The 13,754-nt window shown below is 38.1% G+C and overlaps 1 protein-coding gene across 3 annotated transcripts in view; it reads left to right on the top strand.

Moving 5' to 3' along the window:
* The first annotated feature begins 3,534 nt into the window (after positions 1 to 3,534).
* TMEM33 (transmembrane protein 33) overlaps positions 3,535 to 13,754 on the top strand; it is a 20,680-nt gene continuing 10,460 nt past the window's right edge. Inside the window, exons 1-6 of one of the 3 annotated variants that reach the window (XM_017544916.2) lie at positions 3,546 to 3,677; positions 3,871 to 3,933; positions 7,288 to 7,382; positions 7,890 to 8,077; positions 11,950 to 12,017; positions 12,927 to 13,060. In XM_017544916.2, the coding sequence (XP_017400405.1) occupies positions 3,889 to 3,933; positions 7,288 to 7,382; positions 7,890 to 8,077; positions 11,950 to 12,017; positions 12,927 to 13,060 (530 nt within the window). In that variant the 5' untranslated portion in view covers positions 3,546 to 3,677; positions 3,871 to 3,888. Of the gene's footprint in view, positions 3,934 to 7,287; positions 7,383 to 7,889; positions 8,078 to 11,949; positions 12,018 to 12,926; positions 13,061 to 13,754 lie in introns of all 3 variants that reach the window. The other 2 variants (XM_017544915.2, XM_037744420.1) reach the window with 2 other exon arrangements.

The following is a 13,754-nucleotide window of genomic DNA, read 5'->3' as shown; positions in this document are numbered from 1 at the left end:
TTTTGTTCTTTCATTGCTTCAATCTTGTTTTGCTTTGCTGGGCGTTTTGTCCAATTCTTTGTTCAAAATGCCAAGAATCTGGACAACTTGCAGTCAAGACCCTCTACTAGTAATACTATAACAAAAACTAGTATCAAAACATAATTTTAACGAAAATTTTTAAAATGCCAACAAATCAATAATAATGGACAATAATAAAAGATAACTCAATAGAAAAAAGGCAACAGAGGCCAGGCACAGTGGCTCACACCAGTAATCCCAGCACTTTGGGAAGCTGAGGCAGGCAGATCATGAGGTCAGGAGTTCGAGACCACCTGGCCAACATAGTGAAACCCTGTCTCTACTAAAAATACAAAAAGTTAGCCAGGCGTAATGGCAGGCATCTGTAATCCCAGCTACTCAGGAGGCTGAGGCAGGAGAATCTCTTGAACCTGGGAGGTGGAGGTTGCAGTGAGCAAAGATCATGCCACTACACTCCAGCCTGGCAACAGAGCGAGACTCCGTCTCAAAATATGTGTGTGTGTGTGTGTGTGTGTGTGTAGTAAATGATATGGGAAGAGTTTAGAGGAGGTGAAATTTTAGCTTCGCTAGGAGGATGAGTAATCCAGGCTAGAGATCTGAAGAACCTGAACTTGGGCAGTGGCCTTAGAAAATGAAATTTGTACTGTTTCAAGAGAACCCCATTTGATTTCTAGGCTGCAGCTGACTAGCACCTGGTCTGGCCATGGATACTGGAGGATAAATACACATCTGACAGAGGAGGAGCATTACAGTCTCATGGTTTTCCAACAGGGTACTAGCTTTCCAGTAGGTCTCCAGTCAGCTCCCTCTTCTTAGCCCCTTCATATTTGATTCTCAATCTACTGCTCTTCTAATACATTTTTTTCTACACTCTTCTCCAGGTCTCAGCAGATGACATTCCTTTTTCTACCCACCTATACCTAGTTAGTCACCACATCTTAGAAGCCACCTACAAGTTATCTTTCCTCTTCTTTTCCCCCACAACACTGCCTCAATCCAGAATCTCATCACTTCTTTCCTACATGTATGTGTTAACTTAAAACTCACAGGAGCTATACATTTAGAAAAGGAGACTTTATTTCTTTTTTTTTTTTTTCTGTTTGGTTAACCTACTTTTTTTTTTCCATTTATTTATTTTATTGCATTTTAGGTTTTGGGGTACATGTGAAGAACATGCAAGATTGTTGCATAGGTACACACGTGGCAGTTTCTTATAAGGAGATACAGCCTTCAAGGTGGCCATCTCACAGGCAGGGAGCCTCCAGCAAGGGCCAGGGACAGGCACTTCAAAGGAGGTGGGGTTGGGGTAGGAGCTTTATACTGAATGGGTTGGCTAAACATGCATATTCAACAGGTTACAGAAGGAGCTATGAATATTCGTGAAGGTAGTCCTGACACACGTGTATTGAGCAACATGCATGTTACATATAACCTCTGTTCACCTTGAGGCAGAGACTTAACATTTAATGTATTCCAGTTAGGCCCTATACATCAAAATGTGAAGCAGAGATGAAGGCACACAAGTGCATGTGCCTCTGTAAAGTGGCCAGAACCAGTCCATGGTTAGTGGTCTTATCTGGAGAGAGTTACTGAAATCTCTTGTGCAATCAAAGATGTAACTATGGTTGGCGTAGCAGGCGTTCAGTTAGTGTCTGTGAGCTGGATCAGTTGTAATTGTTTTAATATTGCTTCTCTCTAGGCCAGTGTTTTGTTTAGCTGCTAGAGAAAAAGAAAACTCTTGTGATAGAACATATTTTATTTTTTAAGTGTAGGGAGTGCATGACTTAACACTTGCCTGGCATGGCCTTAGGTTCTGTTTATAATTTGGTATCCTATTCCCACAAAGAATTTGTTCTGTCAATGTTATGATCTTTATTGTAACATTAACATGTTAAACTTAGGCTGACTTCCTAGAACTAAATTGAAAGGAAAACCCTAACTTTCCTTGCCTAAGTAGTTGCTAGTTAGCTGTGTCTAAACTACAAAAGGGAGGGAATAAAATGAGGCGTCTGATCTCCTGTCCCATCATGGCTGGGGTCTCCTTGGTCAAGAGAGGGATCTGTCCAGTAAGTAGACAGACCCCTGACTTAGGATTTTATTTTTACTTTATATATAACAATGGCTTCACAACTAATTTCCTTTTAATTTGCCCCCTTAGTCATCCTTCACCCTGTTGCCAGAGATATCTTTCTAAATCTCATGATGTCACACTTCTGATTAAAATTGTACCATGGTTCTCTGGATTTCAGGGTCAAGTTCAGATCCTTTCCTCAGTACTCCCCTGCCTGCCTCTCTAGCCGAAATCTTTCACAACCCCCTGACTGGTACCGTCATTCTGGTCACACTGAGCTAGTCCTCTGGCTGTCGTGTTACTTCTTGCTCTTTCTGTTACTCTCTGGAGTCCCCGTCTCCTTTTGAGGCAGTAGAATAGGGTATAGGAGGTAGGGAACCTAATGCTATTTCTCGCTGACTTTCTAGAACTAAATTGAAGAGAAAACCCTAACTTTTCAAGCCTAAGTAACAAAAGGACCAGAGACTACTCCCTTTTCAAACTCCAACCTGTTCTGTGTGGCAGATGGGAAATTGAAAGTACCTCTGATTGGTTGCTTTTAGTAACCATTCAGACGTTTGCATAGGAGTGTAACTTTGTAACTTCACTTCAGTTTTTGACTGCTGGCCACCACTTAATTTACAGGAAGTGAACACCAAGTGTCCAATGAAACTTCTAGCAGGTATTTGGATGTAAGAAGATTCTATATCCAGGGCCCTTGAGCTGCTGTTTTGCTCACTCCCACACTCTGGAGTGTACTTTCATTTTCAATAAATCTCTGCTTTTTTGCTTTATTCTTTCCTAGCTTTGTTTGTGCGTTTTGTCTAATTCTATGTTTAACACGCCAAGAACCTGGACACCCTCCACCGGTACCACTTTCAGCCAACTTTTGTCCTTCAAGATCTATGGCCAGCATTGCCTTTTCCAGGAAACCTCCCCCAGGAAACCTCCCCAGACCCTTTCTGATTTAGGTACCCTCCTCTGTGCTCCCTGTGATTAAATCAGCGTCTGCACATGTTACACAAGCACTATGCTCTGATTTCAGTTTACTTGTCATATTCCTCTTTTGCAATCTTGTCATATTTCTCTTTTGCAATCTTGTCATATCCGCAATGCCAAGTATGGAGGCTGTCACAAAGCAGACCTTATAAATACTTGTCGAAAGAATTAATAGTAGAGGTAGAACCACAGGGTTTAGTGAGCTCCTGGAGAAAGGGATCAAAGATGTTTCTGACGCCTCTATATTAGGGAGTGCAGAAATTTCATGGTTTGACAATGGGCAGGGAGGATCATTTGTGAGCTGTATGTGACGCAAAACTTGCTCCCCCATGCTAATTTCTTAGCTCACTGGGCCAATCGGCAGAAGGACAGGTGGAGCGCAAATTAGGAGAAAAAACTACACTTCCCGTCATGCCTCTGGGCTCCGCTCCCATTTTTTCCCTTTTCGTCACTGCCTCTTCCCCACGGAAATGAAAGGAGTACTTCCGGGTTCGGCAATAACCTGGAGCTGGCGGCATAGGTTAGCTCTTCAGGGCTTCGCTACGAAGCTCCGCCTTCGCTCCGGTCTTTCTGGAAACACCGTTTTGATCTCGGCACTGCGGGACAGGTACTTCCAGATTGCTGCGGGTACCCTCGGTCTAGTTTGCTGCACTGGGCGGGCAAGACCCTTTCCTGGTGAAGAGTCAGAGCTCCAGCAGGGTGCATCCGGCCTGTGTGTGGCGCGAGGCAGGGAAGCCAGCGGCTCCGACGCTGACGTTTTGTCCCCTCTTTCTTCTCTCTTCGCGGTTGCACCGTCGCAGACGCTCGTGTGAGCCCCTATGGCAGATACGACCCCGAACGGCCCGCAAGGGGCGGGCGCTGTGGTAAGTGCGAGGGCTGGGTAGTTTGGCGTGATTTGCAAGAGTTAGGAAGAAGCAGGAAGTGTTTGGAGTCCACAGACGCTCTAGAAACAGTGCTTTCAGGACTGGGATTAATGAGTTGGGGTAGGGGAGTTAGGGGAGAGAGGAAGTCTTGAGCGCAGATATGTAGGGAACTTCCAGTTTGTTTCCGAAGCGACAACAGGCTGGCCTGGAGCTGGTGACCCTTACCTGTATGCCATGGAAATTGGGCCTTTCCTCTTCTCACACCTCGGTCTCTTGATTATCGTAGGCCCCAAGGTTAAAGATGCCGCATGAGGTTGTGCCATGACACTCAATTCATGACACACCACGTGGAGCACACGGATGCTGGCAAAGAACATTTCTGCCTAGTTTATATCATTGTATATAGAAATTATGCAAAGGGAGGAGAGCAGTGGTCTTTTTCTTCTTCACTTTGTTCTTTATGAAGAGAATATCATTATACTTTTGTAAATTTTTTAAGATGCTGATCTGGAGCTAACAAGTTATTTGTGCCCGGAGCATTATTGTCCTACAGTTTTTAATCCATAAGTAGTTACGTATTCTTCTGTGTGACCGCAGTGCAGTTACCACATTTGGGAAATATTAGCTAATATAAAATCCATGTTCAAATTTCAGTACTTGGTCTTTAAAGCTGCTTTCTCTTCATCGGGATTCAGTCAAGAAGCATGCATCGATGGCCAGGCGCGGTTGCTCACTCCTGTTAACCCAGAACTTTGGGAGTCCAAGGCGGGAGGATTGCTTGAGTTCAGAAGTTCGAGACCAGCCTAGGAAATATAGCGAGTCCTCATCTCTACCAGAAATTAAAAAAAAATTAGGCGAGGTATGGTGGCTCATGCCTGTAATCAGCACTTTGGAAGGCTGAGGCGGGCGGATCGCTTGCGCCCAAGTTGAAGTTGCAGGGAGCCGAGATCGCGCCATTGCACTCCAGCCTGGGCGATAGAGAAAAACCTTGTCTCAAAACAAACAAAAAAATAAATGAGCCCGTTGTAGTGGTGCGCCCCTTTAGTCTCAGCTACTCAGGAAGCTGAGGCAGGTTGTGCTACTGCGCTCCAGCCTGGGGTGACAGAGTGAGTCTGTATCTCAAAAAGCATGCATTCAATTTACTGGCTGTATCTTCTTTACTCTCTTTCAATCTAGAACAGTTCTGCTGCCCTCTCCTCCTCTACCTTCCTTCCCTCCCTTTTTTTTTGAGATGGACTCTCGCGCTCTCGCTCTGGCTGCAGTGCAGTGATGCGATCTTGGCTCACTGCAACCTCCGTCTCCTGGGTTCAAGCAATTCTCTCCCTCAGCCTCCCAACTAGCTGCGATTACAGGCGCCTGCCACCACACCCAGCTAATTTTTTCTGTTTTTAGTAGAAACAGAGTTTCACCATCTTGGCCAGGTTGGTCTTGAACTTCTAACCTCGTGATCCACCCGCCTCGGCCTCCCAAAGTGCTAAAATACAGGCATGAGCCACCGCACCCGGCCTCCTCCCTTTTTTTGTTTTAAAAGATACTGATAGTTTTCAAGAGTCTAGACGTGTTTTGCAGCATATATATGTATATCTGATATGTAGGAAGCATTTTACGTTGATTTATCCCATCATTGCAGAATTTGTTTGATTGTAGGTGGTGTCCACCAGTTTCTCCATTGTAAAGATACTTTTTTTCCTTTCTAATTAAAAAGTGTTCTTTGGCATGATACTGTGAGACTGTGTGACTATTGCTCCTCAGTTTTTCAACCAAAGATCTAGTGATTTTTTTTTTCTTTTTGCCTGAGCAATTTATTAGTATGACGGTTGGAGAGCTTACTCTTAAAAAAATGTATACCAATGCACTTTCTTAAAGTTTTAAAATTGTGTAATAAAATATATATAAGTGTGTACAGAATAAAATCCATAGCTTAATGATTTATTGCAGAATAAACACCCTGAACAAATAGATTTTGAGGAGAATGTTCTAAAACTAACTTTCAAACTATGGTGCACAGTTGTGATATTTGTTGAGGAACTGAGCACAGTAAGCTAGATTCATCCTTCACTTGATTACTGCTAATCATCTCAATTTACTGGAGTTACAGTGTGGTAAGTATGGATTTAATAATAAACCAGAGTTGTATTTCATATTTCTAAAATTACCTGCATGTGGGTTAAAAAGACATACAGTAGAACAGTCTTGAATTTTAAAATGTACTTGCACTTTTCCCCAAAAATTTTTTTTATTTTTTCAAAAGATAATGAAATTACATACAGCAGTGTTTTTAGACTTCAGGTGGACCTATTAGTGAGTTGAGAAGTCAGTTTAGTGAAAACACCAGCTATTTTTAAAAAATTAAATAGAAAATGTCAAAATTTATTACCCAGAGTAGGGTAAATACTGTTTGTGAAACTTGTGTTTACTTTATATATCCATGTATGTGGATCTTGATTTTAAAATTACTTAGGAAGATCCTAGAGAAAAAATGTAAAAGCCACTTTAGACTTTGAATATAAGACACATTTTAATGAGAAAACAAATTTTAAGATTCTGCTTTAGTGGTAATAAACATAGGTATTAGGGGGAAAAGCAGCAAAGTAAAAGATAGAATGGGAAAAAATGGAGAAGAAAATGGTGTATGATAGTTTAATCTAGGACCACTGAACCTAAGGTAAGACTTCTGGGGAACATGGAGATGATAAAGAGAGTGGTGTAATCAGAGAGGCTGGTGGCCATTTAATACCTTTCAGCTGTATTTTGAGTACCTACAGTATGCCAGGCCCTTGCACATGTAGCCAGATTACAAGGGTAATGAGTTCAGTAGTTACTACTGTCATGGTTTTATATTTCTTCAAAAGGCTTAATTTAATCCAAACTGGCTTTATGTGATGTCTTACTCAGCTCTGAGACCTACCTATTTGGGTTTGAGATTTTTTTTTTTGCTAAGAATAGGCATATGGAGCTCTTGAGAGCAATTAGTTTTTATTTAATGTTCTTTTAAAATAGGTGAAGCCAATATTACACGTGTTAAAGGAGCAAGACAGTTGTAGTTGAATTTCTGTTAAGATTATTTTTTCTAATTAATTAGTCTTTGCATTTTTTTTAAAAAAGTCAGCTGATAATTTTTTCATTTATGTCTGTTTAAGTACTTGTGCTTTCCGTATGAAAACTATAAGGTATTTGGACTTGCCACTCAGCATATACATGAAACATTTCATTGCCTTAGAGTGTACACCTAATGATCTAAAAAACAAATGGAACAAAATTAAAACATTTTGAGTAGACGTAAAAATCACACAGTGTTGATGCTTAAAACATAATTGCAGGCATAGCTTACAGTATTTTTCTTTTTAAATTTAGCAATTCATGATGACCAATAAACTGGACACGGCAATGTGGCTTTCTCGGTTGTTCACAGTTTACTGCTCTGCTTTGTTTGTTCTGCCTCTTCTTGGGTATGTATTATACATATTGCTGCCTTCGATATTCAATTGTTGAGTCAGTTTATATGAAATGCTTTTTAGTTGTAAGACTTGTTAAACTGTAAAGGGTTTAGGCACAAATAAAATGCAAGTTCCAGTCTTAAAGTACTAATGACCTAATAACATTATCAGCTAGAGGAATATTTTATATCTTGTGCTTTGTAGAACGAACACATTGAAAATCCAAGGAAAAATTGATGCATGTGAATGAGATAAGTTCATGTTTTATTTTTACTTACTATGTGATAGGAAGAGTCACTGCTTTATAAAATTCAATTTTATAAATTGAATATGAAAAATTCAGTTGGGTGTATATATATGAAGTGATGCTATTAAAAAGGTAGACTAAGTTCAAGTAATTTTTTTCTATTGACAATTAAGTGATTTAGGTGTTGTGCAATTATGATGCAATTCACAAAGGAGGAAGAGACACTGGAGTTGTTTATGTCTCATGATAACCTCTCTTCTGGTAATTTGCAGGTTGCATGAAGCAGCAAGCTTTTACCAACGTGCTTTGCTGGCAAATGCTCTTACCAGTGCTCTGAGGCTGCATCAAAGATTACCACACTTTCAGTTAAGCAGAGCATTCCTGGCCCAGGCTTTGTTAGAGGACAGCTGCCATTACCTATTGTATTCACTCATCTTTGTAAATTCCTACCCAGTTACAAGTATCCTTTTCTATTTTTTTAACAATGAAATTGCCAACTAAGCATATGGGAGACCTCTTCAGATTATTTCAGCAATGAAGGCATACCATGAAGCCTGGGTTTGTTCTTGACACTTCATTTGAATGAAGATGTGTTTAGTGTAAGAATTTCTGACTTTAAAATTTAAGTCTAAACTGTGAAGAGCTAATTTAGGAACTTCAAACTATTTTTGTTCTTCCCTCTTGAAAGCTTCTCTATTAGAATGGATATTTTTGAATTCTGCTTCGAAGTACAAGCTTATGCAGAACTTACTTTAATATTTTAAATTTTTTTATTTAATTCACGTTTTTGGCAAAGTGTCTAGATGTCTTGCTTTAAAAAAGAGAGATCCTCAGCTTTTTCCAGTCTTAACCCCCAGTAAACTATACACAAATGGAATGTAGCCAAGAAATAAGTAGGGAATGAGGTATTTAAGCAGGGAATGAAATAATACAAAGAAATTAATATTTGCTGTATAGAGTAGAAAACAAGGACATACATGATCCCTGGAGCTAATGAGAACTCATTTGGAATTTGTATGTTTTCACATTTCAAAGATGTGTTGTAGGATGATACTGAGTATTCCATAAAGGAGGGGAAAATGAGAAAGAAGTTCTACAGTGTATTTGGAAAACGCTAGGTTAAACATTTTTAAATATGGTTCGTTACTATAGGGTCCTTTATGTGTGTTGTAAGACTAAAAGAGTTCCTAGTGTTTTTTAAACTTAACTTTTTTGATTGTTTTTTTCCTGTAGATTATCTCTCTGCAAATCATTTTGTGAGTGGAGAAGTGCTGCTCTAAGCGCTTTGGAATGTTTATGATACATCTGTATGTTATATAAATCACAGTAAAATATTCCTCAGAGACTCAATATTATCTATTCATGGAGTGTCAGATTTTTAAATAGATTTTTGTAGGTCTTAAGGAAAAGAAATAGGAGGAAACTGAAATGTCCTGAGCACCTATTTTGCCAATATAACATCTTGACATATTTAATCTTTATAGCACTCTGAAAAAAATCCTTAAGGTATATTTTTAATAAAGATGCTGATTTGCCGATTGTCAGTATCCACCTCCTACACATTGGCTAGTAAGTAATAATGCCGACAAGGTCTTTCTAACTAAAAAGCCCTACCTAATCTATAGTTAGTGGGTGAGTAACACTTAAGTGTACTTTAAAAATATTTCTTTCTGTATGTGAGTAAAGCCGGTAACTTCACATAAATATTCAGTGTATGGAGATTCTCTTTAAATTACTTGCTTCATCGAGATAATATGGGTAGCTTGAAATGTAAGGATAAAATTTTTCCTGTTTAAATACGTGGGTCTGTAATGTCCCATTATAACTTCTATTTGTTCATTTTTAGGTAAAACTCATTAAATGATTACTACAACTGTAAATGATAATCACATTTGTTTGGCATATTACTGGCTTGACCAGCATCTGTTGATTGAAGTATTTTGCAGTCACCAATGTTAAAATTCCAGCCTTTCTGAGCTATAATGAGGAGTTATATGGAGATTTTTGGTCATACCTTTTAGTAGCTTAAAATTTCTTTGGAGGGAGAAATAGAAATGACAGAAATGTGTTTTAATGTAGACTAAACTCAATATGTCGGTAACTTTGGGAACAGTGGCTCACACGGATCAGGTGCTCAGTAAGTTTTCTTGAGTGAATCCTGAGGTCTTGCCAAATGAGACTCATGACTGGTGAAGACAACCTTTCTGCCTTTTTATACAATTGGTTATTTGGTTGCCCCTCTTTCCTGGGAATGTTGAAGGTTTAAGGATTTCATATTCCTTAAATTCTTAGAAAGGGAATGTAGTAAACAGTGGGAATAACATAAACTAGTAAGTTTCAGGAAATGCTAATCTGATTATTAAGGTGATACAGTAATAAATAAAAGTGGGTCCAAAGTAATATTACAGACTTGCGTTCTGATCTTACTTTTTATAAAGGTGGTATTTTGTCCTTGTTTGGTTAATAACAGGTACTTAGAGCTTTTCATCTCTTATCTTTTCTAAATACATTGTATTAATAGTTTAAAAGTAATGTTGGGTCCGGGCACGGTGGCTCAACACCTATAATCCCAGCACTTTGGGAGGCCAAGGCAGGTGGATCATGAGGTCAAGAGATCGAGACCATCCTGGTCAACGTGGTGAAACCCCGTCTCTACAAAAATTAGCTGGGCATGGTGGCACATGCCTATAGTCCCAGCTACTAGGGAGGCTGAGGCAGGAGAATTGCTTGAACCCAAGAGGCGGAGGTTGTGGTGAGCCAAGATTGCGCCATTGCACTCCAGCCTGGGTAACAACAGCGAAACTCCGTCTCCAAAAAAAAGAAAAAGGTAATGTTGGAAGCTAAGATTATGAATCTCTTGCCAAGGATTTGTAAAGAGATGAGACTCCTTAGAAATTTTTAGCTTTGATCTACATACTCATTTGCCAGAGCATGAAACTTGTTCTAAGAAAATTAGGTTAGTGACAGAGCCAGGAGTGGAACCCAGGTATCTTGACTCCCAATTCAGGGCTCTATTTTTACTACTTGACACTGCCCTGTTTATTGAATTCAGTCTGGATATGTGTCAAAGTTTAAATTAAATTCTTTAATTGTCAACAGAGTTTTATAGTGACTTTAAGAGGTTTGTAGCTTCCATCAGTTTCAAAGTAGTCTATGATTCATTAAAAAATTTAAACTTTATATATATGTGTATGATCTCTACTTAGGAAATGGACATTTTTCTTAATTCTTGTTAGAGGTGGGAAAGTGTTGATCAGGATATTAATTTGGAGAACTATATTAGAGAGTTAAGGTTCCTCTAATACTTGGATATAGGTTGGTGTCTTGCTTGCCAATTGGAAACTGGGACCCTTGGATTCCTAAATGAGTTACGGTTGTAATGAATTTGCTACTCAGATTATGTTACAGCAATCACCATTTCCTGTAATATCAGGCCTTCAGTTAGTATAGAAAAATAATGTGGTTTAGTTCTTAGGAACTGCTAATATTTTTAGGACAAGTCATAATTGACTAAGAGTCTATATCATTTTGTGTAACTACTTGACAATTTTTTTTTTTTAATCAACCTGGCAGAAATTGGAGTGGAGAATGGGGCCTTTTGAACACTTTGCATTTTTGAAAAAGTTGAATGAAAAGTGTGTGTTTGTCCATAACATAAAGCCAAACAGTTGGACTCAAAAGGATTCTCTCCTTATGTCTGTAATTAAGCTGATGAGAGTTTTAATTGACTATATACAAAACAAAATATATACTGCCATTTTAATTTTTACAAGTTTTGAGCATAAATATAACAACTTGTTTGGGTATAGTATCTCAAAATAGTGGAGTCTTTGTAGGAAAGAAGTAATAAAAGATCTTTAATCTTTGGGACTAAAACCTGGGGAATTACTCTTCAAACATTATCTTAGACTCTTTTCTCAGCATTTGAGATTGTGAGTGTACTATAAAACTACTGTTTGAAGGCCAAGTTAAAGTGACCAATAAAGCCGTTGGAAGGTTAAAAGCTATACTTATAATCTTTTGGGATGGCCTAGATTTCAGTTTAATTTAGCAAGTGTTTGTGATGTTACTCAGTAGAAATGAATGAAAAAAATTTTTTCACTATTAATTTTTGTCATTAAAAGAACTGAATTTTAGAAAATGAAATAGTTTACTTTCTTCTTTACAGTTCACAAAATTTGATTTGGCTTAAAGTGTATCAGTAAAACAAGGCATTCTACTGAACTCATTTTAGCAGATGTTTCAGATCTGTACATTTGGACATAATATGTAGTCTGTTTTGCAAAGAAGGCTTGATGACTTTTAAATGTTTTCCTTAATTGTTTTCTTCAGTGAGTATTTTCCCAGTCTTGTTATTCTCGTTGCTTCATGCTGCCACATACACGAAAAAGGTCCTTGATGTAAGTAAAACTGCCATTTCTCTAACTTCTTAATTACGGATCACTGACATGAGTTCAAGTTCTAAGACATTTGGCATTTGTCACAAAAAGTCCCTCTATACCTTACAAACTTGTTATAAATTATTTACTGATTTGAAAATTTTAAGTTCAGAAGTGTTAATTATTGAAGTTTCACAAACTAGTACATTTTGTAGATAAAGGATTGCACTTAAAATTACCCCCGGTCTCCAGGAGAATTTTTCAAGTTTGAAATAGGTCTATTTTTTTGAAATTTGTGTCGCTAAAAGTGTTGAGTTGTCAGATCTCTTGTTCTGTCAGTGTTTAATTCTGGCATACCAGAGAAGTTGCATGTACTGAATAAATCTCTTTTGCACTTATTTTCAGAACTGCCGCTTTCCTGAAATTCTTATTGCTTGGTTGGATAAGCCTAGCTTGGCATCAGGCCATTTACAGCATATATACTGAAATTTGAATTAAAATATCCAGATTTATGCTTTGTATTGGCCTTTTTCTTTATCCCTGTAATTCTTTGGTCACAGCAGTAATTACACTCTAACTTCTAACACTAGCTAAAGAAGGAGATTTTAACTGTATTACTGGATAGTCAGATTTTGTTGTGGTTGGAGAGAAATAACCATTTTTTGTTCAATGATCATTCTTGAGAAAAATAAAGCAGCTAAGAATGAAAAGTACTTTTACTAAAGTTGTTTTTGAAAGTCTAAAAATACAAAAAAAGCAGGAAAATGTACTGCATTTATCCTTAAATGGTTTGTGAACTTTGTATCATCATTTCTAAAGTAATATATTTGGTCGTATTGCCTGTTGGATAGGCTATTTACCTAAAGAAAGAAAATATTGTTATCAGAAATGCTTCACTTATTTCTAATATTGGCTTTCTTTTTTTTTTAGGCAAGGGGTTCAAATAGTTTACCTCTGCTGAGATCTGTCTTGGACAAATTAAGTGCTAATCAACAAAATATTCTGAAATTCATTGCTTGCAATGAAATATTCTTGATGCCTGCAACAGTTTTTATGCTTTTTAGGTAAGGAAAAATTATATTTGTTTTGGAAGGCTGATGAATGAACATAAATAATAAAGATAGTAACTCAATTTTTCTTCTGTTTAAATCTGTTGAAGGTAGGTATTGACATGTAGAGCTAGCTGAATCTTAGCAGTCACCTAATCTAACCTTTTTCATTTATAGTAGAGAATCTGAAATATGGTAGACCTAGGAATTTGTCTTATTCTTTGTGATTTATCATTTAACCTTTTAAAAATTACCTTGATAATTAACTACCTTTGAAAGAATTTTACAAAGTCTAGTCTATTCTGCCACTATTGAGATGATGTTTCTTACACTAGAGAAAAACCTTTAAAATTATGGGCTCGTATTAATAGTTGCCTACTATCACCTTATTTTGTTTGTATCTTTTTTTTTTTGAGTCAGAGTCTCGCTCTGTTGCCTAGGCTGGAGTGCAATGGTGCTATCTCGGCTCACTGCAACTTCCGCCTCCTAGGTTCAAGCAATCCTCCTGCCTCAGCCTTCCAAGTAGCTGGGATTACAGGCACTTGCCACGACACCTGGCTAATTTTTGTATTTTTATTTTTTATGTTTTTTATTTTTTGAGACGGAGTTTCGCTCTTGTTACCCAGGCTGGAGTGCAATGGCGCGATCTCGGCTCACCGCAACCTCTGCCTCCTGGGTTCAGGCAATTCTCCTGCCTCAGCCTCCTGAG

This window comes from Cebus imitator, unplaced genomic scaffold (genome assembly GCF_001604975.1).
Source record: "Cebus imitator isolate Cc_AM_T3 unplaced genomic scaffold, Cebus_imitator-1.0 Scaffold173, whole genome shotgun sequence".
In the NCBI taxonomy this organism is placed as follows: domain Eukaryota; kingdom Metazoa; phylum Chordata; class Mammalia; order Primates; family Cebidae; genus Cebus; species Cebus imitator.
Note: the sequence above shows the minus strand (reverse complement) of the source record. Positions and strands in the feature narration are given on the sequence as shown.